The 23,378-nt window shown below is 39.8% G+C and overlaps 2 protein-coding genes across 13 annotated transcripts; both read right to left on the bottom strand.

Moving 5' to 3' along the window:
* Positions 1 to 33: 33 nt before the first annotated feature.
* Positions 34 to 6,710, bottom strand: zgc:110366 (uncharacterized protein LOC550476 homolog). Of its 4 annotated transcripts, XR_008386273.1 has the most exons (9): positions 6,572 to 6,710; positions 3,990 to 4,238; positions 3,810 to 3,911; positions 3,607 to 3,698; positions 3,336 to 3,518; positions 2,901 to 2,960; positions 1,032 to 1,135; positions 700 to 753; positions 493 to 578 (listed from the first exon to the last, which is right to left on the bottom strand). XR_008386273.1 is itself a non-coding variant. In XM_053628377.1 (7 exons), exons 1-7 carry the CDS (start codon positions 6,630 to 6,632, stop codon positions 1,040 to 1,042), a joined length of 843 nt encoding a protein of 280 aa, XP_053484352.1. In that variant the 5' UTR covers positions 6,633 to 6,710; the 3' UTR covers positions 34 to 1,039. The 4 variants fall into 4 exon arrangements, 2 of the variants coding, with proteins under 2 accessions (XP_053484352.1, XP_053484351.1); XR_008386272.1 differs by having other exon boundaries at positions 495 to 578; positions 700 to 1,135; XM_053628377.1 differs by having other exon boundaries at positions 34 to 1,135.
* cdc14aa (cell division cycle 14Aa) lies at positions 6,638 to 21,647 on the bottom strand. Of its 9 annotated transcripts, XM_053628369.1 has the most exons (18): positions 21,227 to 21,647; positions 20,976 to 21,066; positions 20,552 to 20,627; positions 15,919 to 16,011; positions 15,753 to 15,832; positions 15,597 to 15,663; positions 14,365 to 14,427; positions 14,081 to 14,168; positions 13,713 to 13,943; positions 11,698 to 11,836; positions 11,431 to 11,584; positions 11,228 to 11,322; positions 10,756 to 10,887; positions 10,292 to 10,610; positions 8,938 to 8,993; positions 7,696 to 7,727; positions 7,516 to 7,575; positions 6,712 to 6,776 (listed from the first exon to the last, which is right to left on the bottom strand). In XM_053628369.1, the coding sequence occupies exons 1-16, from the start codon at positions 21,270 to 21,272 to the stop codon at positions 7,718 to 7,720; spliced, it is 1,740 nt and encodes a 579-aa protein (XP_053484344.1). In that variant the 5' UTR covers positions 21,273 to 21,647; the 3' UTR covers positions 6,712 to 6,776; positions 7,516 to 7,575; positions 7,696 to 7,717. The 9 variants fall into 9 exon arrangements, with proteins under 9 accessions (XP_053484342.1, XP_053484344.1, XP_053484348.1 ...); XM_053628371.1 differs by lacking the exons at positions 7,516 to 7,575; positions 7,696 to 7,727 and adding an exon at positions 9,403 to 9,523 and having other exon boundaries at positions 6,759 to 6,776; XM_053628367.1 differs by lacking the exons at positions 7,516 to 7,575; positions 7,696 to 7,727 and having other exon boundaries at positions 6,638 to 6,776.
* Positions 21,648 to 23,378: the final 1,731 nt, after the last annotated feature.

The raw sequence follows: 23,378 nt of genomic DNA, 5'->3' as shown, positions 1-23,378 counted from the left end.
AAAAAACAACTTGTGTACGACAGTGATTATAAATGAGAGGCTGGATTAAACAATTGACACTTAAGTCTATGCGGATTTATTTCATCATTTGAAATTTGTTATGAACAAATATGAGAAATATTGGGACTAACAATCCACTTCAGAATTACTTTGCTGTGCAAAGCTACTGTTGCTATTGACTTTTGTCTGAAAGTGCCTTGCATATTATTTAAATTCCTTGAACAATGCGGTGGGGGAGCACTCATACATGCAAATGTAAGATCCCCACTGTCTGAATAACATCTGATTGCTTGCGTAGAAGATTCCATGCCCAAAAGCCATCACGCTGGCGGTTCCTCAACAGTTCCTTGGAGAGCGAATGTTTTTGAAATTGAATTCCTCCATGGGGTTTCCCAAACAGAGGAACCAAAGATGTTCTAGATATACCCATCACACACCCATTCACACACTACGGACAGTTTAGAGATGCCAGTCAGCCTATAATGCGTGTCTTTGGTCTGGTGGAGGAAATCCTCCAAAGCATGAGAACATGCAAGCTCGGCACACACAGGGAAGAGGTGGGTATCGAACCCCCAACCCTGGAGACGAAATTAGAATGATCAGAATTTGGGACATCCTCAAAAAAATTCGCAAAATCACAAATTGTTCTCATTATCCGTTCCAGAGCGGGTAGCTGAGATGAATGAGCTTTTTATCTACGTGTAATCGCCCGATGCTCTCCATGTCCTCTTCGGCCAGAGTGAACCCAAAGACCTGTAAACAAAAGAGAAAAGACAATGAGTGTTATTAAAATATCAAGAATTTCTCAAGTACAAGCTTGTGCTCATCCACAGGTTCTCATCTGTGTTAGAGTGGTTTTCCCTGCTCTGACACAGGAAGGCCTGATGAAACTGTGGCTCCGTTGTTAGACGTATCTCAGAAGTGGAAAGGCTTCCAAGGAATGAGCATTTTTCCCCAGCACATAAAGAGCACAAACGTGATCTGACGCTGCAGTCATGCTCAAATTTGAAATACAGATTAAATACACACACCAGCGTGCTCACTCCACGTGGGTTGGATCCCAGCTCACGTGCCTCCCATCATGCAACGTGGACATGGCAGCCATGTCAGTGTCTTCCAGCTGGAACCCAAACACCTGTGCATGCAGAGGCATTTTGAGAAAAATGACAACCCAATATTTTTAATACACCCTTGTCGACTTCCCATCACGACTCTGAAGTGTGGAGAGAAAAAAAAAAGTTAGTTGGCTTGTTTTTTTTTTTTTTTTGATCAAGGTTTCTTTATTAGCATTTTTCAAATTAAACATACAACACCAACCAAACAACTAGAACAAACCCCCCCACCCAGTGCCAGACATAGAACATGCATATTACATATTATAAAGCCAGACCACCATAGAAAAGAAGAGAGCAAAAGAAACAAAATTATAGATAATGATCACATAATACTGTCAGCATCCATGTCTCTGAGAAAGAACAGAAAAGGTTGCCAGATTCTGTAAAATTTCCCAGTTGCTCCCCTGACAGTGTACCTAATCTTTTCCAACCTAAGTTGAGACATGACTTTCCTGACCCAATGACTATACACCGGTGGAGCAGGATCCTTCCATCTAAACAATATTAATCTCCTGGCCAAGAGCGTGCAGAAGGACATCATGCTGATCTCACACCATCTAAAAGGAGTATTCTCTGGGGTCATCCAAACATCGCAATAAGAGGGGACGGCTGTACTACTCTTCCCAATATCTTATTAAAAGTCTCAAATACAGATTGCCAAAATGTGTACAGCTTTGGACATGTCCAGAACATATGCAACAGAGTGGCTGGAGCCTGTCTGCATCGATCACATGTGGGATCTATGTCGGAATTAATCTTCGAGAGTCTAGCTTTGGACCAATGCAGACAGTGTACAATTTTAAATTGGACAACTGCATGTCTGAGACATATGGAGGAGGAGAAAATCCCCTGGATTACTTTGCGCCAATCATTATCAGAAATTGATTCGCCTAAGTCCGTCTCCCATTTATTCTTAAGGAAATCTAGGGACGACAAATCAAGCATGCCGAGTAGGTCATAGATAACCCTTATTGTCGGCTTCCTGGCCAGTTTACATTTAAAAATTGCATCCAACAGCGAATTGGAAGGACACAATGGGAAGGGGTCTGAATTTAAAGCCACAAAGCTTCTAAGCTGCAAATATTTATAAAAATGCGATCTGGGAATGTCATATTCTGCATTAGCTGCTCGAATGAGACAAAAACACCATCAACATAGAGATCAGACAGTAAGACAGCCCCCTTTCTAGACAAAGTAACGAAAGTCTTATCCAACAAAGATGGGCTAAACAGATGATTATTTGCAATTGGCCCCATGAGTCACAAGTCCAGGTTAGTTGGCTTGTTAACTAGCCTTTTTTTTTTTTTGGGTGTTATAACTAGCTGGCTTGTCAATAGCTAGCACAATAAAGTACGTCAACGAGCCATCATTTTCACTTGGGGTAGATAAATCGCAGTCTCTACCCAGCAAAGCAAACTGCTAGCATCTCTTCAGATCGCAGTGAATTGTGAGGAAGTTCTGCTCCTGAAGATTACAGTTCCGTTGAATCAACTGGCTCATCTACCAAACATTACTTGAGCTAACGCTATTGGAACAGTGACTTATGGGAAGTCAACAAAGGTGAGGAAGACAAAGACAATGACTTTGGGAAAGGTGAGGAGCCACCGAAGATGTGCTAGAAGCTATGCTTGGAGAACAAAAAACAGCGCCTCAAGGGTTCTTTGGATGGTTTAGCAGGGTTCAACATAGAAGCTTGAGGAGATTTGCACATACGGACAAAACTCAGTAGGGTGCCACATTTAGCCTCAAAACATAAATCCTCCAGAACTGAAGAACTGAACTTACTTGGCAGTTTTCAAGAATCCTATCTGGGTTGGTTGACTTTGGTATCGTGATGATCTGATTCTGCCAAACCAAAAAGAAACTCATGGATTTTAGTGTATTTAAAAAAAAAAAAGAAAAAGGTGAAGATATGCTTCTATTTTTACAAATTATGTAGAAAAAGAATTCCAGAATGAGAGAGGGGCATGTCCTGCAACAAGACAACAACCTGTTGTCGTATAAAAACATGTTAACACGCTATTTTGAGTTGTTATACCCAATTGGAATTCAAAAGACAATCAATTTTATTGATCCCGAAGGAACGTTTTGTGCCAACTGGCTCAAGACAATCCAAATAACAATGAACAGATTTGGAATATACAGATATGTATGTATATAAACATTGATATATATATATATAAAAAAAAACAGATCTGGACTTTCACTTGAGTCTTGTACCTGAATGCTCCAGCGGATGCAGATCTGCGAAGCACTGCGTCCGTACTTCTGCGCCAGTTCCACGATGAGTGGATGATCGAGCGCTTGGCCCTTAGCTAGAGGGCAGTAACCTTCAAACGCTACGCCCTCGTTGCGGCAAAACTCCACCAGCTGCCACGGCTGCTGAAACGGATGAAACTCCACCTGCAAAACACAGAGTACTTTGTGGTTCTGATTGTTCCGTGGACACCGCGGTTAAAGAGACAGCTCCTTTCCTGTCCTTTGTCCGTACCTGGTTAACGTGAGGCATCACGCCGCTGTCCTCTTTCAGTTCCTCAAGATGTGGGATCAGGAAGTTGCTCACACCGACAGAACGGCACAATCCTGTGATAATAGAAAAGCATCCGAGGATGATTCGAAAGCCGCCGCCACACACCACACCAATCAATGTTTTTCATTCATCGTCTTGAAAATCCACGACATAATACTAGACACCTTCATCATACAATTCCTCCAGCGCTCTCCACGTCTCGGCTCGGACGTCCCTGTTGGAGCGGCCCGGAACAGCACAGTCAGGCCAGTGCATTAGATACAAATCTGTAAGAGATATACGTTTCCCCGGTGTCACATTACAGTGTCTCGGATGAGTTCACAGCCAAAAGGAATGACTCATACCTAAATACTCGACCCCGAGTCTGGCACACGAGGCCCGACAGGCCTCCTTGGCATTCTGATGCCCGTAATCCCCCGGCCACAGCTTCGTGGTGATCCACAGGTCGTCACGTGGGACTTGGCTCTCGGCGATCGACTTGGCCAAGGCTATTTCGCAGCCGTATCTTTTAGCCGTGTCTACGTGCCTGATGCCGCACTGCTGAAGAGCGTAGACGACCGCATTGTGGGAGTAGCCACCATGGTGCGATGTTCCTGGAGAGAAGCCAGAGAAGAGGTAAAAACAAAAACAAGCCAAGTGTTAGTAGTGGAGCGCTCGTCATTATAACACACATTGCTGTCGAATTCTCGACTCTGATTGGTCAGAAAGGTTTTATTTGTTTTATAGAACTAGTTGATATGGTGAATCTTCCGGTAAGGAGTCTCCAGTGTCAGCTCATCAGTGGGGTCTTTTGTACCAAATAGATGATTTGACCACACCTGATGTTTTTGGAATCTCTCTCATGGGTTGGTTTGGATTTTTCAGACTAATCATGGCTTGCTACACTGGCAGTAAGAGTTCTTTGGATTTAATATTCGGAGTTAACAGTGACAACGAAACAATGAAGGAATAACACACATTTGGTCATGGAGCAGCTGAGCAGCCAACTGTCCAATCACTTTTTGTGCATTAACCTGATTTTGATATAAATACTTTCCAATTAAAGCTGAAAGTCTCCACTTTAATCAGCTAAAATAACAATAACGTTGTCAATGTCCACAGATCTATTGACCTGACTTTATACATGGTCTTACCCTGAGCCACACTATGTCTCTGAAGTGAACTTTGGACACCAGACATGACGACATCACATGCAGTTTGAGGACAATTACACAATGGGTCAAAAGTTTGGGGACACTTGACTGAAATTTTTCTCATGATCTTAAAAACCTTTTGATCTGAAGGTGTATGATTAAATGTTTGAAATCGGTGTTGTAGACAAAAATACAAATCGTGCCGACATGTTCGTTTCTTTCATTAGAAAACTAAAATTTTATTTACAAAAAAATCTTTCTAAAAAATATATATAAATATATATATAAACAGTATCTCACAAAAGTGAGTACACCCCTCACATTTTTGTAAATATTTGATTATATCTTTTCATGTGACAACACTGAAGAAATGACACTTAATAATACACGTATGAGTGCTGCTGCAGAGGTTGAAGGGGTGAGGGGTCAGCCTGTCAGTGCTCAGACCATACGCCACACACTGCATCAAAATGGTCTGCATGGCTGTCGTCCCAGAAGGAAGCCTCTTCTAAAGATGATGCACAAGAAAGCCCGCAAACAGTTTGCTGAAGACAAGCAGACTAAGGACATGGATTACTGAAACCATGTCCTGTGGTCTGATGAGACCAAGATAAACTTATTTGGTTCAGATGGTGTCAAGCGCGTGGCGGCAACCAGGTGAGGAGTACAAAGACAAGTGTGTCTTGCCTACAGTCAAGCATGGTGGTGGGAGTGTCATGGTCTGGGGCTGCATGAGTGCTGCCGGCACTGGGGAGCTACAGTTCATTGAGGGAACCATGAATGCCAACATGTACTGTGACATACTGAAGCAGAGCATGATCAGTATGCAGTATTCCAGCATGATAACGACCCCAAACACACCTCCAAGACGACCACTGCCTTGCTAAAGAAGCTGAGGGTGAAGGTGATGGACTAAACCCTATTGAGCATCTGTGGGGCATCCTCAAACGGAATGTGGAGGAGCACAAGGTCTCTAACATCCACCAGCTCCGTGATGTCGTCATGGAGGAGTGGAAGAGGACTCTAGTGGCAACCTGTGAAGCTCTGGTGAACTCCATGCCCAAGAGGGTTAAGGCAGTGCTGGAAAATAATGGTGGCCACACAAAATATTGACACTTTAGACCCAATTTGGACATTTTCACTTAGGGGTGTACTCACTTATGTTGCCAGTGGTTTAGACATTAATGGCTGTGTGTTAAGTTATTTTGAGGGGACAGCAAATTTACACTGTTACACAAGCTCTACACTCACTACTTTACATTTCTTCAGTGTTGTCACATGAAAAGATATAATCAAATATTTACAAAAATGTGAGGGGTGTACTAACAAAAGATACTCTGTGTGTGTGTGTGTATACATACATACATACATACATACATGTGTATATATATATATATATATATATATATATATATATATATATATATACACACACACATGTATGTATGTATGTATGTATGTATGTATGTGTGTGTGTGTGTGTATATATATATATATAATTTTATATAAACGTAACATTTAAGTTTTCGTCTTTCATGGCTCTTATATACTTTTAACATCATTAATGTCGTTTTAGAATGAGGTCATGACCCTAATTAGATCATTATGTCTAAAGAACCGGACTGGGAAACACTGATCTAGTCCTAATCCTAAACAAAGTGCGGCTCTTTCCTTCCAAGCGTCTGCCGGTTACCGTAAAATCCGGTATACAAGCACACCACACTTTCCATTTATGCTCATTTAAAAGTAGTAAACAATTCAGATGTAGCACTAAGTGCACTGCGTTTACTCACCTAAACCTAGGATGGGGATTTTCAGTCTATTGGAAAGCTCAATGTCTGGGAAATGCTGCATTGGAGAAACACAAAGCGTCTTCTCTACTACAGGAACACTTCATGCCGAGGAATGCGTCCAATAAGCAGCCAGAGGTGTCGTAAAGCATCTCGGTGTTTTTGCGACAATATGTTCACATGTCGGAAGCCCTCAATCTTTATCGTGCTTGAAAATAATAATAATAATAACAACGTTATGTAACGTTTATAACGTTCGGTTTGGATGAAATACCAAACTTTTGTTATTTTTTTGTTTTGTTTTTTAATGTATGAACTTTTTAAGTTTCCGTGCTGTTTACTACAGTCATTTTATAGTTTGTGCCAAATATAGTCACTAATTAACAATTCGTTAAACTCAGTGTTTACTTCTTATTATGCACACAACATTTAACAAACTGCTGTCGTTGATTACTAATAAGATAAGCCAAGTGTCCTGCTGGAAATAATAATAATAAAAAAACTATAGAAACCACTAGCTACAGAAATTCTAATGGTTTCCACTGCAAACACAATGCATTACAAACCATCAGCTAACTATTAAAACCATTACCATTATTAGTCTTTAATGGTATCCACTAGACGTAAACATGCCACCAATAAAAGAAAGGCAACAAATGACCAGTAGAGACCGACACGGACCATTACAGTTTCCATCAACACCAATAGACTTTGCATTATAAACCTTACAAATTCTATGAGGGTTTCTGTTTGTTTTTCAGCAGGGATATTATACATGAATTTATTCTGCAAAGCAAATGAAAATGATTGTTGAGTCACTGATTATTCACGTGTCCTTTGAATTATTCAGATAAAAAAAAAAATACTAATTGCACCTTTAAATGGGCGCTTGCATTGTAAAAGTAAATGCAATAATATTTATTTATTTATCTACAAAACTGGCTCACATGGTGTTGAATTACTCCGTACTGTGTTGAAATGAGTCAATCAATTTACTGATGGCCTGCCTGTGTATAAAAACGTACATGACCTGATTAACACATGCAAACATTGTGCAGGATGATGATGATGATGATGATGATGATAATAATAAAAATAATAATCACAACAACAAAATGTCCTTTCACCTTAATGAATATGCACTTTGGGTTATTTGTACCTGAAAGCACAAAATACAAGATCATGTCTATTGCAAAGCTCTTTAATTATATTTGACATTCTTTTCACATTTTCACCTCTGATATCAACAGTATTCCCTGCTGGAAGAAAACAAAAAACAATAGAAACCTACTTACATCTAATCTAGTAATCTACATCTAAGAATCTACTTACAAATTACTTAAACCAATCTTATGCCAATACATATGGAGGTTTACCCCCAGGTACAAATAACTCCTCTGCACATCACATCAGTAATAATAAAAAAAAATAAAATAAAAATGGCACACACTGCTAGCTCTACTTTGATTGTTACCATAGTAACACTGTTCTTACACACTGATATGATGTTCGTATGATGACAATTTTCTTTGTTAATCATGTTCATGTTTAATTCCAATCGCTTTCTGTAATCAATACAAGAGTTAACTATCTGTACAAAAATGTGTTGTACAAATCAGAATGTCTTTTACAAAATGAGTGAGAGTCCAGTGTCATACACACACGCACCCTGACATCTTACAGCTCGTTGGAGTTTTATATAACCTAAACCTTTTTTCGGGCAGAACAACCCCCCAATCAATTCTGTGGCTAAAACCAAAGAAATGACAGAATCTAGTTTTTCGCAGTGCTGTACCTTCGTACAAGTGTGTGTGTGTGTGTGTGTGTGTGTGTGTGTGTGTGTGTGTGATTACGATTATTAATGTTTATTATTACAAATTTACTTTTACTGTTTTTATTGTTTGTATATACACTACACCTACTCTAAGTAAGGAATAACAGCACATCCTGAAGTGTTTTATTCCTCTTATACCACAGCGGTTTGAGGACGACAACGACAAAAGGCGAGACATGTCACTCTTTTTTAACCGTTTAATGTTGTGGGAACATCCGCAACAATTAGAAACTCGTTCCTGTTCTCATGTATACTACTGGTCAAAAGTTTAGACACACTCGCTCTTTATTGTCCCACATTTTATAATAATAATAAAGTCATTAAAACTCTGGAGTAACACAAATGGAACTATGGTAATTATGTTGTGATAGAAAAAAATCCAAAGTAAATCTAAATAATTGAATGTTTTAGCATCTTCAAAGTAGACACGCTTTTTGCAGAGAATTTCCAGAAATGTATTCCTGGCATTTTCTCAACCGATTTCTTGAGGAATTTCCCTGAGATGCTTTTTAAACAGTAATAAAGGAGTTCCCACCTATGCTGGACTCTTATCAGCTGCTTTTGGGAATGTTTCACGTCGCGTCGCGTCACCTGATTAAAAAAAAAAAAAATTGTAAATAAAATGTTAGCTTTTTAATCAAAGAAAGGAATACGTTGGCACGATTCAATTTTTTGTCTACACAACACCGATTTCAAACATTTAAATCATACACCTTCAGATCAAAAGGTTTTTATGATCATGAGACACATTTCAGTCGAGTGTCCCCAAACTTTTGACCGGTAGTGTATGTTATAGCAGCTCTAAACAGTCGCACATAACAGACCACGCATTTCTTTCTGCCCTGAGGTCTGTGTCAGTAAAACTCAAGAGGCTTCAGTCGGGAAAAACAATACTCGAGCGCGAGTGAAAACGTTAAATATATTGTATGTATTCCAAGCTGAAAATGAAAAGAAATGCATATAAAGTGAAAATGAGGTTTTGAAACGAAAGCCATTGAACCAGTGATTTATTCGTCGTCCGTCTACGAGACGTTCAGTAGCTCGTTGAAGAGATTTCCCTCTGGCCGATGGGTCAGTGCATCACCATGGCGTTAGTACTTAACGTATTCGGACTGAAAGGACTGCGGAAAGACAGAGAACCAGATAAAACCAAATAATTAATTCAGAGTAATTTGGTGTAAGGTTGAATTGAACTGTTGTAGTGATAAAGATCAGGACCGAGAGAACATTTCTTAAAAGACACACACAAAAAAAGTTAAAGTTAAATGAATAACCAGGAAAAAGGAATAAATGAATAAAAGCTAGAAGGAAGAAATATCTGGGACCTTGTAGGGGAAAAAAACCCAAAACCTGTATTGACTTACCTAATTTGGACAGGGGAGAAATGGGAGTGTTTAAAAGTGTTGAACAATGTGTGGAAGTAATGTCTATGACAAGAACGAGACGGAAAGGAAGAAATGCAGCAGTGCAGATTTGCAGGCATGGTCTAAGAGCAAAACACTTTTCCAGGTTTAAAAATATAGCTTAGAATGTCAAAAAAAAAAAAAAAAAAAAAAAAAATTAGATGTAGACCCCGCAAAACCCTGATTTAGACTGACAGGAAAAGAGACACTGACATTTTGTGTAAGTAGAAGATGACGAATGCTGGAATTTGCTTAGCAGAAGAACGGGGCTGTAGTGTGTGGAGGAAATAGAAAACAAAAATCAGGAGCAAGAAAAAGCAGGAAAGATGAAAGACGAAATTTGGAGGATGAGAAGAAAGTAGGAGAAATGCTGATTTGTTCAAAAGGAGTAAACTGAAATTAACAAACGAACCAAAAAAGGTCAGGATCCAGACATAAAAAAGGAAAAGAAACGTGTTTGGAAGAGAAGTCGGAGAATCCACTCACAGGAACAGAGCGACTGAGATGGCGGCCTGTGAGCACGCCCGTTACGGGAACTCTGGGGTTTGGCCTGAAGCCTCCTCTCATCGCAGGCCTGAGCGCAGGAGCAGGAGGGTTGTTAAGGTTGTTGTTAACTTCCTGTCGGACGGGGTATCCGAAACCGAAGCGGGGTGGAGGAGGGCCCGAGGGCAGGAGTGAAGATGGAGAGAACAGTGCAGGAGGAGGGGAAGAGGGGTAGGAGGGTGTGGACACGTCGCGGTCCTCGTCTATGAAGTCGTCCAGGCTGTAAAGGTTGCCGAGAGAGCGCACCAAGCCGGGTTTAAAGCTGCGAGAGGGATTGTTAGAAACACTTACGCATTTCAACGTGTCCATGACCTTTAACCGAACCCCCCCCCCACTCCCCCTCCCGGAACATTTACTGAGTGAAATGTGCATTTCGAATGTGATTTGAATGGGGTGCGTGAACGCACCTCTTCATGTTTCCAGCGGTCGACGGGCTCCGAGCCAGTCTCCTCGTTACAGGGCCGCCAGAGAATGGAGGAGGAGGAGGAGCTTTGGAAGACTTCGAGGGAGAAATGGTTCCAGGTATCGGACGTAACCCACTGAAATAACAAAAACAGCAAAGTTACTGGTTATTACATCTTTATAACAATATCTATGAATGATATGGTGACATGGGCACATGTCGAGTATGGAAGGTTGCTACGAGTGACAGTTGCTACAAGTTGGCTTGGTCAAGGAAAACTAGAAAAAATAAAAATTGTAGTACTAACTGCAGCGGTGCCAATAATTGTGACAACGTGTGTTTAAAAAAAAAAAAAAAAAGGTTTCACTTAGATTACAGTTCTCGCATATTTTAGCTGGAGATTTCTTTTCATAACCTGTCTTTGCCGAAGGTGCCAATAATTCTGGAGACGGGATATTATTTAGCTTGCGTCCTACCCGAGAACGGACGGAGACCTGAGAAGACGTCTACACTTTAATGCTCGCAGTCGGTCTCCCTGAGTTACGCCCATATTATTAGCCGCGAGATCGTTCTGTGAGAAAAGAAGAAGAAGGAAGAAAGAAAGAAAGGTTCGAAATTACTGCAGCTTTAAACAAATAATTAAAAAAAAAAGTTTCGAACACCTTCTAAAACGCAGCACCTCGTCCATGCTCGGAGCGTTCAGGCTGGTGCTGCAGAGAGAAACGTCGTCCAGGCTGGAGATGAGGTGGGCCAGGTCTCTCTCCGGGTAATACCTCAGCCTCGGCTGCTTGGACCGGTACAAATCGCCGTCCATCCACATGCCATGCTGTTTTCTATACAGAGACAGAAAGAGAACCAACTGTATTTCTATCCATTTTGATCTTTCCACCCTGTCGTTGCTTGTGATTGAATAAATCCTTCCATTTCTCTGGATTATCCCACTCACTCTTCCAGAAAGTTCTGCTGGGGGCCGATGACCGAGCCAGGCCTGCAGATGCGAATCCAGGCGATGGCCTCTGCAGCTGTGAAGCGGTAATGCTTCATGAGGTAGCAGCCAATCAGGGTGCCTGTCCTGCCTAGGCCAGCTACACACACAAAATAAAAAAAATAAGCACAACATTTATTACAGCAATGATAAGCATGACAACAAATCTCCTAGATAAGTAAATCAGATATTCACAAACAATACTAAAATAAAAAAATGTCAGTTAGGAGCTAATAATGATTTTTTTGTTGTTGTTATATTTGGAAAAGTTTTCATCGCTTCATCACAACAGCTATCAATAAAAATAAGCTCTCAAGCATCTGAGAATGAAGTGAGGAGTTAAAAATTTGGTGGGTGTGCAGTTATAGGAAAATAATCGACGACAAGATGGTGTGATGGTCCGATGCAAAGAGTTCATTTATTAATTTATAGTAGATAATGTTAAATGTTGCATAACATCTGCAAAACAAGTTACAGTCCTCTCCAAAACCAACGCTTCAGGAGGTGAAATGCTGCTCAGTCGAGTTAAGGTCTGGTGATTGTCTTGGCCAGTCTAAAACCTTCTACTTTCCCCCTGATGAAGTCCTTCATTGAGTTGGAAATGTGTTCTGGATCATTGTCTTGCTGCATGATGAAGTTCCTCATTATTAATTTGGATGCTTTTCTCCGTAAATTGGCAGACTGAATGTTCCTGTAAACTTCTGAATTTTTTATGCTGCTCCCATCATGAGTTCCATCATTAGTAAAGATTAGTGAGACTGTTCCAGAAGCAGCCATGCAAGCCCAAGCCATGATACTACCTCCACCATGTTTCACAGATGAGCTCGTATATTTTATATCATCATTTCTTTCTCCATACTTTGGCCTTTCCATCACTTCGGTAAAGGTTAATCTTGGTTCCAGAACTTTAAAACTTGTGGTATGCGCTCTGCCCTTGAAGTCTTCTTCAAACGGTGGATTGTGATACCTTCACCCCTACCCTGTGGAGGTTGTTGGTGATGACTGTTGTTTTTGGGTTTTTCTTCACAGCGCTCACAACGTTTCTGTCACCAACTGCTGTTGGTTTCCTAGACCAACCTGTCCCACGTATGGTTGTTCGTACACCAGTGGCTGTTGTATTGGCTATGCCCAATGCTTGTGCAATGGCTCTGATCGATTTTCCCTCTTCTCTCAGCTTCAAAATGGCTTGCTTTTCTCCCATAGACAGCTCTCTAGTCTTTATGTTGGTTTAACTTTTTTTCTTCTTCTTTGTTTTTTTTATCAGTCTTCACAGGCAAAGCCAAGAGCTCAAACCAAGGGTAGATAGATATTCAGAGCTATTAATTCTTTAAACAACCAATCTAACAGGGCACACCTGGACAGCAAAAAACACCTATCATTCATGTGTTCCAATATTTTTGGTCACTTAAAAAATGGGTAGGTTCAAACAAAAAGTGCTATGTTCCTAGTTGTTTATCGCTAGATCTAGATGTAAATATGAGAAATTAAAACTGAAGTTCTGATCTTTTGTCTCATATTCATCTTTTTCGAACTCAAACCCAAGTGTCTTCACTGTATAGTGAAAACAAATCAATTGGCCTTGCTGTTCCAATACTTTTGGAGAGGACTGTAGTTCCCATTATACCATATATTGTCGTTCCCTCACCAGTCTCTGGTTTTTTTTTTCTCTTTTGATGTCAGTAAGATACAAACCGTAGCAGAATATAAAGCCCTCTGCTCTAAAGACTTTCCCATGGGGGATAAACTGTTACAAAAAAACAAACACTGGAGACTCCTAGCATAAAAATGTTAAATTAACGTTATTCACTATCCATTATCTATGCATATCCAGTACGGTCGCTGTCTCTGCTTATCTTTACACCTGTCTACGTTTTAGTAAGCATATGAGGACGATCGGATTCGGCTATCCATCCATCAAAGTCTGTAGGCTTTCACCTATTAAGGGTGCAAGTTCTTTTCTCATCACACTGTCTCACCTTTACAATGGACGGCGACGGCACCCTCCGCCGTTTCGCAGATGTGCAGGAAGCGGCGGACGATGATGTCACTCGGCGTGCCACCATCCACGAAGAACAGGTCATGATGTGCAAAGCCGGCATCTGTAAAGCGGCATCCCTCGTACATCTTCCTGTTGAGCCGGACCACGTCGCTGACATCGTGCTGGCGGAAGTAGGGGAAGTACGCTTCTGGGGCATGGAGAGGGAATCCTGGGAATTGTAATGAGTTTCATTCGTGTAGCACGCAAAGATTATAAACCTACAGATGCCTTCATTTACCAATCAGAATTGATTATATCAAGCTATGTAACGTAATTAAATTACACATCCTGACGTTCCTCACTCACCATTCTCGATTTTGCTCTTGGGATGAGGCCCACTGAAGGCCAGCAGCTTCCCTGGCACAATCCAGTTAAAGTCACCATTTTCTACACGCTTAATAAAGAAAGAGGAAGAACAAGCCTTGATCAGTTGTATCGCTAGACACTCATTAGTTTGTCTGTTCACATAAACAGAAATAGGGCAGTTAGTGCTCTCCTCAAAGCACGTTTAGTGCCACTTTGACATTTGTGTGAGTAGTTTGAAAAAGCTCATCTCCCGTACGTATAACTGTACAAATGAGGATTCTCACCTCATAGTGCTCGTACTCCTCGACGTCAAACGTCTCAAAGTCGAAGAACCCGTGCTGCAGGGCCTTGAGGGAAGATGTTAATAATTAATGACCTTCACGTTTAATAACTGTCCATTTCTTACCAAATCTGTGTATGCGTCACGAGTATTATAAAAACAACCACGTGTCCCTAGAACAGTTTCAACCTTTCATTTCAAAACGACCTTTAAAATGACAGAAATGGCCACTAACAAACCCGGTATTTACGTCCAATATTAAAGTAGTTATTGCATGTTCTTTCTACTGATCACATAGCCTACTACAGATCAGAAATCATCAGCATGCTTCAAGAAAAGAGGAAACTATGGCATAAAATAATATATAATTTCATACCTCCATTACATTTTTTGTGACAAATTCAACAAAAATCCTCCTCACAGGCACTTCTTTTTAAATATTTTCTCTTACAATGAAGATCTTTAAAATAATCTGATTCCTATCCTTCGAATGATTCATGGATTGACTCGTTGATTCTTTGATTGAATCGCCAATTAATTCATTCGCTCCAGTGTCTAGGAACTCTGTTGTTAACACGTTAATAAAAATCGCTTTCTTATCTAGTATAAAGTGTATAAGAAGTAAAAGCCCCTAAACCCACTGTAAAAAAAAAAAAAAAAAAGAGGGTCATTGATGCTTTGGGGCTGTTAAACACGATTGCCTCTGCCAGGTGGTTAGGACTTGGCCATAAATTGATTTTTCAACAACACAATGACAAACACATTTCCAAATCATCACGGTTGCAGGATATAATTTCATTGTTTTTGCAATAACCATCTTAGATTTGAACCTCTGGGTAAACTGAAGAAGCCTGTCCACAATTTTTAAAAATGTTGTGCTTGGTGGAGGGTTGATAATTTTGAAAGCAGCGTCATGCAGAAACACTATTCAGTCATTATCATCTTCCTAACCTTGAACAACGCACAGTTTGTCAAATTTGTGTACATAAAGGTAAAAAAAAAACACTAGGAAAAGATCCATCAACCGATGTCCTGTCTCAGAGGTCGTTTCTGTGCCTTGTAGAAGACGGTTACATAAACCGTCTGCCCTGGATTCGTGTCAAGCCCACTTCCTGTTATAGTGTTCGAAGGGCAGATAATTGGACTAAAGGATTATGATTAGAGCTCAGGCTGTGGAGCTTCTAAAAGTACACAATGGGAAAATGAATGATAAAATGGCTTCCGCTACACACTAACCTTACGGATTCCTTGCAAACAGTCTAAGATGGTCAGGTTGTAGGTGCAGTTCCCAAAGGCAGCGTCTCTGAAGGAGACAAGACAACCGTGTACTAATGACAACACAGGAAGTGAACCTTTTGTGCTTGAATTTGTGATCTCAAACTGGAGTCTTACCTAAAGGGCAGGTAGGACACGTTAGTCCCAGATATCAGGGCTCGGTAGACTTCCTCTGGAGTTCTTTTTAAGTATATCACCTGAAGTGGAAGATAAAACGATAGGGTCATCCTGGAATGTAAAATCGTATGTAGAATGTTTAGACTACCAGGGAGAAAAGACCCACGGCGTAGGCGCCGATCAGGAAGGCTGCGTTGGCTCTCTTGTGCTGGTCGTAGCTGGTGTAATGAATGATGCGTTTCCTGGAAAGCGTGAAAGACTGGAAGGACACACAGAATACACACAGTTATGCAGATTTACTGCATCAAGATGATTACTGCCCCATATCAACACATACTGAAGTGTTTAATTACTAATATACAACGTGTTACATACCACTTGTCACGTTACAGAGAAACTGCAGAATTAAGACTTTCCCGTGGCGGAAAATACGAACTAAACATCTCCTCAGAGAAAGCGTCACAATAGCAACAATTATTATTAGGCTTGAATTATGTCAAGGATCCAAGGGTGTGTTATGATAACGAACACTGTCAGAGCTGCTGTCATAGAAAATGAAACCAACAACCTCTGACCAATCAGGTTTGAGAATTTAACAGCGCTGTGGTATGAGAGAAAATAAAACACGTTTCACATTTTAAAAATCAGAAGGAGTCACTCATTATGATGAATAGGGAGCTTCTCTACGCAACAGACTTCTGATAATGAACGGTTGTATCCAAAGTGTTCAGATTAAACTATGTTAACTGTACATCGACATGTAACATTTGTTTCAAACGAAATTGTTTAAATTTCTGCTTTAAAAAGAATACGATGTTGTATGTAAAAGGTTCATCCTTTCTAGGATTTGCAGCGGACAATCATAACACGATATAAAAAACAGCTGTTACTTAGCTAATGACTACTGGCTCGGAAACAAATTCTCGTATTACACTGGGCCGTTTAAATATTTCATCACCAGCCGTGGTTGTGTGCGATTGTAAATGTAGTACTTAATGGTTTTACATTCTCTTTGTTTGTTACTATCTCTCATGTTCTTGTAATTTGGCATGGCTGGAGACAAGGCTTTTTGCATGTCGGTGTGATTTTCAGTCAGGATTTTATTGAAATGAAACGACAGTGACAACATGTTTACTCCGGCACCTAAAGCGGTATTAAAGAGTTGTAATTCGATAGACATTGTCACAAAGCAGCTTTACTGCGATCCAGATGTAGATTTTGCCGACAAGGAAAAACTCCCCAAGAGGACACTGAGACTCAAAAATGGAACCCCAGAGTTATTACTCTGCTAAAACCATAGACTATAAAGTGTGTTGAAAGGATGTTCGGTATGAGCATATTTGTTAATAAATGTCCTGGGAGGAGCACAGGACAGTCTTTATGATTATATAAACGAGACTAGAAAATGTAAGACTTGGTGATTTGCAGCTCAACAGTCCAACTGTTTGGTCACTCGATACAAAACACAATCATGTGGCTTCTTTAAGAGTCTTGTGCTTTTATTGGAACCAGTCTCGTTTTTTTGCTTTGGTAAAATAGTCGTAAAATGCCACTTTTTTAACCAGTTGGGTACATTATCTTGGGGAAAGTTCAGATCTAGAAATAGGAACACACTCTCAGAAATACATGATGCCAAATTGTACTTTTCTTCATCTGGGGCGTGTCTCGATAAGGTTCTTTTTGAGGAACGCTTTAGTGGTACAGCAGTGGTCCTTAAATTCCTTTTTATGTTACAGTATACAACGACCTGCTTAATATTGTGTAAGTCCCCATTGTGCCACCAAAACAAGTCCTTCCTTGGACCACTTTTGGTAGGTACTAACCACCGCATACCGGAAACACCCCCACAAGGCCTGCCGTTTTGGAGACGCTCTGATCCAGTAGTCTAGCCATCAAAATTTGGCCCTTGTCAAAGTCCTTACGATTGCCCATTTTTTGAGCTTCCAACACGTCAACTTTGAGAACTGACTGTTCACTTGCTGCCTAATAAATATATCCCACCCCTTGACAGGTCCCTTTGTAATGAGATAATCAGTGTTGTTCACTTCACCTGTCAGTGGTTTGAATGTTATGGCTGATCGATGTACATACAACTTTTTAGAGTGGAAGGTACAAAAGATGGTCCACCCCACAGACAAAGAAAAGTACAGATTGGTTGGTACCTTTATTTCTGAGAGTGCATAAAGTGAGGCTAAACCTCAACGAACAGCCGAAATGTTTGCCAGAGACTTTTTGTCGAGGGCACAAACATGATATGATACAGAGGCATTGTTAGGAGAGGACAGCGAGTCGGGTAATGTTACTAATCTGCACTAATGCTCTTCTGCCTAACTAGCTTATTGTTCCTGTGAGCTAAATTATTTCAGCTGGTGGGTCAAGAACGTATGCGTTGGCCACTGTTTCTCTTAACTTCACCTCGGACCTAAACTGACTGTACATGACTCCACTCTTTATCCTGTGTCAGCTCCAGATGTAAGAAGCCCACTTATGTCTTTGAGCGCCTGCCAAAAACTCTTGCTCCTCTCTCCGATTCAGCGCTAATGGAGAAGGTAAGGTGTTTGGTGTACACAGAGAGAACGAGAGTCCATCGGGACAGTCCTGGAAGTGGTTCTAGAGCGAACAGGGATGCATGCCGATATTGTTTTAATATGCCCTAACTGACTTCCCCTTGCATGTACCTTCGGTTATATCCCTGTCGCTGTTTACATGAGTCCCTTACACTTGTTGGCAAAATATTAAGAAAGGATCTAAATAAATGCATATTAACATTAGCCTGATGTTCAAATCTAAGTTTAAAGCACTTGGACATTCCTTGTGTTATACTTTTAGAAGAGCACTTAGAGGCCAGTTGAGTTTTACAAACAAAATCTTTCTCAGTCTCACACACACACACACGCACGCGCACACATACAAATGGGTCAAATACATTTAAATTTTTTATGATTATTCTTATTCTTAATTTCTTAAGTTATTCTGAACAACACTTTTGAGGTCCAAGTACTCCATATATTCCAGTAACAAAATGCAATTATTCAAGTATAAGTTTCAAAATTTCAAAGATTCCCTTAATATATCATTTTGCCCATATACACCTTCATGAAACAACAGAAGTAAAATCATAATTCTTTTGATACATATGAATAATATTATCACATAAAAATTCTATTAGAAGTAATAACATAAGTATAAAATGTCTACGGAGTGGAAAATACTTGAGTGACTGTATTTTGTTAATGTACTTAAGTACTATTTTGGAATATTTGTACTCTCAATCAAGTACATATTCAAAAGTATTTGGACCTCAAAGCACATATTACATATCTCAAATGCCACAATATTTTTTTTTCTTAAAAAGATGTCTTGATGTCAAAAAGATGTCATTGATGCCATTCAGGATTAGGGGTCTCATTTGCCTCCACCTTTAAATTCGCCATCAAAGCTAAATAAGTGTTTTATCTTTAAGTTTGGGATATTTGTTGGTTTAATTAGCTAGATAGTGACATTTTGTAAATTATTTTGTAAAATTAGCTAGCTGGTTACGTTTTGTAATTTTTTTGGTAAAATTTGCTCTGTAGTTAGGTCTGGTAAACTAGCTAGGGAGTTATGTTTTGTAAATTAACTAGTTAAATTAGCTAGATAGTGACATTTTGTAAATTAGTTCCTTAAATTATCTAGGAGAGGATAGCTAGGTTTTGTAAACTAGCTAACTAGTTATGTTTTGTAACTTAGCTTGTTAAATTAGTTAGATAGTGACCTTTTGTAAACTTTTTTTGTAAAATTTGTTAGGTAGCTAGATATTGTAAATTAGCTAGATAATGACATTTTGTAAATTAGTTCCTTAAATTAGCTAGGTATGTTTTATAAATTGTTTTGTAAAATTTGCAAGGTAGCTAGGTTTTATAAACTAGCTAGCTAGTTATGTTTTGTAAATTAGCTTGTTAAATTTACTGGCTAGGTATATATATATTTTTTTTCATGCTAATGTGTCTTAGCGTCCATTCCAAAAGGGTTATTAAAAATGATCTAATCAACAAGACCTTTTTTTTTTTAAGACTTCTGTAGATTTTATACTTTTAATTGAGTAAGATTTTGACACAGTATACAGGTTCTCTATCTATACAGACACACTCAGTGGGCAGAGCCAAACTCATGGCACAACCGCTCACTCGTGGCATGATACAGTGTATAAAAAAAAGTTTTTTTGTTTGTTTTTTTGTTTAAGGTTGTGGTTACTTGTTTCACATGGGTGGTAAATAACATGTTCCTTAAATAAAAACAATTTAGAAAAGTTGATAAATAATTTTTTTAAATGGCTTCACTCAGATTTCCTTTTATTCAATTTCAAATATTGCTTGAACATCTGAAACCATTCAGTGTGACAAATATGCAATAATAGAAGAAATTAGTAAAAGGCAAATACTTTCGTGCAGAGTAAGAATTTCTGCATGACAGCTATTTGCCCTAACACTGATCAATCTGCGTCAGCTCTGACATAATGTCTAAAATAGAAATGTCCAGAGAAGTCAATCCTTGTAATCGATGATTACATTATTAGATTAGTGAGATCTCACTGTCTCGCATCCTGCGCATTTAAATGTATTCTCTGGTAAGACAGTTTTGTGCAAAGTGCCTTACAAGTGAGGAAGAATTCAAGTCAAGCAAAAAGCAGAGCAATGGAAGGGTCAAGGCCACGTTTAAAGGATAAACAGCGGCTCTTTGTCCGACTTTGGATTTTAACTCTCGAGTGTCTAGTCACGAACTGACGATCTACGACTTTCTGCTGTAGCTTGTCGTCTCACCTTGAGTTTTTTATTCAGTTTACAGCAGTATCGATACAGCATGGCCAGGTTGAGAGGCCCGAAGTCTGCGTAGAAGCTGAAACAAACAAACAAAAATTCCATCAGGCACATAACATATATTATATATATATATATATATACACACACACATACACACACACACCTAAAGAAATTGATAACAAGAACTTGTTTCCGAAGTGTTCCACAACATTGCATAAATGTAACTCTAAATGGATAAAAACTACAATGTTACTGGCAAAATTGCTGTGGTGTAAGAGGAATCATACGCTTTCTTTTCTATGCGTCACTGGGAAACATGACCATAGGAGGAGCATGTACGGAAGCACAACATCCTGACTGTTAACTTTCAGCTCTAAATTGTCAGTACATGTTAATTCAACACCACTGTGAGCCAGTTACTCACTTTTCATAGACAAACTCGTCGTCCGTGCAGAAGTAGTGCGCGTTCGCTGTACTTTTCGGTTTTCCTCGCAGGGTTGCAAAGTATAAGCGATCTGCAAACAAACAAAAACAAACAACCAGCATTAAGTGCTTGGACCCCTAATCGCATGTACGCGATTGATACACGCGGCGTCACTTTTTTTTTTTTTTTACCGCTCAAACAAATACTAAATAATAATTTGTTTGTTTTTTAATATTATATGAACAAAATACCTTTGATCAACTCAGTAGCTCCGAAAAAGCTGTTTTCATACGCCATTGCATTCAATATCTTGGATATATACAAATAGTGAAAAGTCTAGAATTATATCTGAATGAAATTATTGTTCCAAGTGTAAAGCTTGGGTTTCCGCGTCCCTCAAGAGCAGTCCCATGTCCAGTCCAAAAATGTACATTTCACCTGAAAAAGTGTTTCAATTCCAAAACGAAATGAAAGTCTTATTTCCTAACAAAGTTTTTTTTTCACGTCCACGCGACGTATGAAACTTCCCTTTACTTTAAAAGGCCGTCGCTGAAAGCTAAATACTATAGCACTAAGTAGTACGCCATATCTGTAGGCGACCGCACTATTTTCAAATACTACGTAGTGCGTTAGTATGCGAAAACGCCGTCGCTTGGCAACCGCGTGCTCCCTGTCCCTTGGGTCGCGAGAAAGAGCGCTGTCGTGGAAGGATGGTCTTTTACCGTCCTCTGACCAATCAGCGTTCGAGGCGCAGCGCGCCACGTCATGAAAAAAAGGGGGGGGGGGGATTACTGAGGTAGAACATGAAGGCTAGAGATTTAAGCTAAAGCTTCTTTAGATATTTTTTTTACATAGCTGATGGCCTTTATGTCGAATTTGTGGCTGTAATATAAATTTTAAAAGACATACAAGTAATTTATTCACTTTTTACACAATTTATTCACTTTATATCAGTTCAGCAACAGGTGATTTAGTATTTAGCCGAAGCCATATATGTTTCCATGATGAATTTGTAATATTACTTTTGAGGACACTGCCATGTTTTTTCCCCCAGGTTATATAATACACTTCAGTAACCACTTCAGTAAGGTGACCAAATCAATTGAACTACACTAAAATATGAAGTACACCAGTTGTAAACCTTACTAAGCCGATTGTTTACAGAAAAAAAAAAACCAACAGTATTATTATCACTTTCGCTCGCAGTGAAAGATCTCATCTTCGTCAACAACGTCATGGCAACAGTATTCTACCACTGATAGCATCCCTTTGCTAACTTTAACTAGCTGTGTTTCTAGATGGACCCTGAGATTGGACCTTACAGTACACTAAGTGAAGAACATACAGTACCCTGAGACTGGACCATATAGTGCCCTGAGATTGGACCATACAGTACACTAAGTCAGGAACATACAGTACCCTGAAACTGGACCATACAGTACCTTGAACTTGGACGATACAGTACACTAAGTGAGGAACATACAGTACCCTGAACTTTGAACATACAAAACCCTGAGCTTGGAACGTACAGTATCCTAAGCGAGGAACACTCCCTGGTGGAATAAGGCAGGTGTCATGCGCTTTCGTGCTTTGGCGCTAATGTGATCAGCATGTTTTCTTGCTAACTCACAATCGTTCACAATCCACAAACACACATCAGCGGAAACATCTGATATTTCCATCTTCAACATAAAACCTCTAGAGTCTTTAATTGTGTGCAAGGGAAAATTATTTTTTAAAGTGATTGCTTATAATTTATGTAACTATTATGGTAGCTGTGGGATGTATGGTATAATCTTGCAACTGTTTAAGAAATGATGTGGCATCCTTGGTTGGGTGTCTCCAAGATTATTCCCCAAGCCCAAAATTTTTAAAATCCTAGACTTACCTGCGATGTGTGTGATCCAGGCAGTTGGGGGCACCATGGCAGGAGGCCTCCGTTTGACCCGCCAGTGTCCCCCCCAGACTGGCAACCGGGACATGCCTTCATTGAGATCAGAAATAAGATGCTGATGAGGCCAAACTCTTAATAACACCTCCTCAGGTACTCCTCACCAAAAAGCATTCTCGTTTGAGAACTATGGAATTTGTCAGGAAGCTCATCATCACCTTGAGTTATCCAAGTAGAGCAAATGTCAAGATTTGTCCACAGACAAAACAAAAAAATACAACTATAGGAACGCGCTCACCTGAGAACATGCCATGGAACAAGAGCAAGAGCCACTCGTGTTACAGACTCGAGTTACTTCCAAAAAAACCCAGCTCTTGTCCTGATGCGGCGTTCCGTTACACATGCTTCTCATACGTGAGGACGTCACGCGTTTCGAGGCTTGTTCTTGGACTTATCAGGTCCATAACCTTTTCTTTGTTCCTTTATGGTATCTGCCAACAGCATGCACGAAA

Source organism: Ictalurus furcatus, chromosome 7 (assembly GCF_023375685.1).
Source record: "Ictalurus furcatus strain D&B chromosome 7, Billie_1.0, whole genome shotgun sequence".
Classification (NCBI taxonomy): domain Eukaryota; kingdom Metazoa; phylum Chordata; class Actinopteri; order Siluriformes; family Ictaluridae; genus Ictalurus; species Ictalurus furcatus.
This window is presented reverse-complemented; position numbering and strand designations above follow the sequence as displayed.

Excerpts from the sequence above, each read along its gene's own strand:
- zgc:110366 (XM_053628376.1), bottom strand. The coding sequence starts at position 6,632 with ATGCAGCATTTCCCAGACATTGAGCTTTCCAATAGACTGAAAATCCCC. Across the intron at positions 2,961-3,335 it reads GCATCCGCTGGAGCATTCAG|AATCAGATCATCACGATACC; the intron begins GTACAAGACTCA and ends TTGGTTTGGCAG. Across the intron at positions 754-2,900 it reads GGATTCTTGAAAACTGCCAA|GTCTTTGGGTTCACTCTGGC; the intron begins GTAAGTTCAGTT and ends TTTTGTTTACAG.
- cdc14aa (XM_053628366.1), bottom strand. The coding sequence starts at position 21,272 with ATGGCGTATGAAAACAGCTTTTTCGGAGCTACTGAGTTGATCAAAG. Across the intron at positions 21,067-21,226 it reads AGCTACTGAGTTGATCAAAG|ATCGCTTATACTTTGCAACC; the intron begins GTATTTTGTTCA and ends GTTTGTTTGCAG. Across the intron at positions 8,994-10,291 it reads ATCTCAGTCGCTCTGTTCCT|GTGACGCGACGCGACGTGAA; the intron begins GTGAGTGGATTC and ends TTTTTTAATCAG.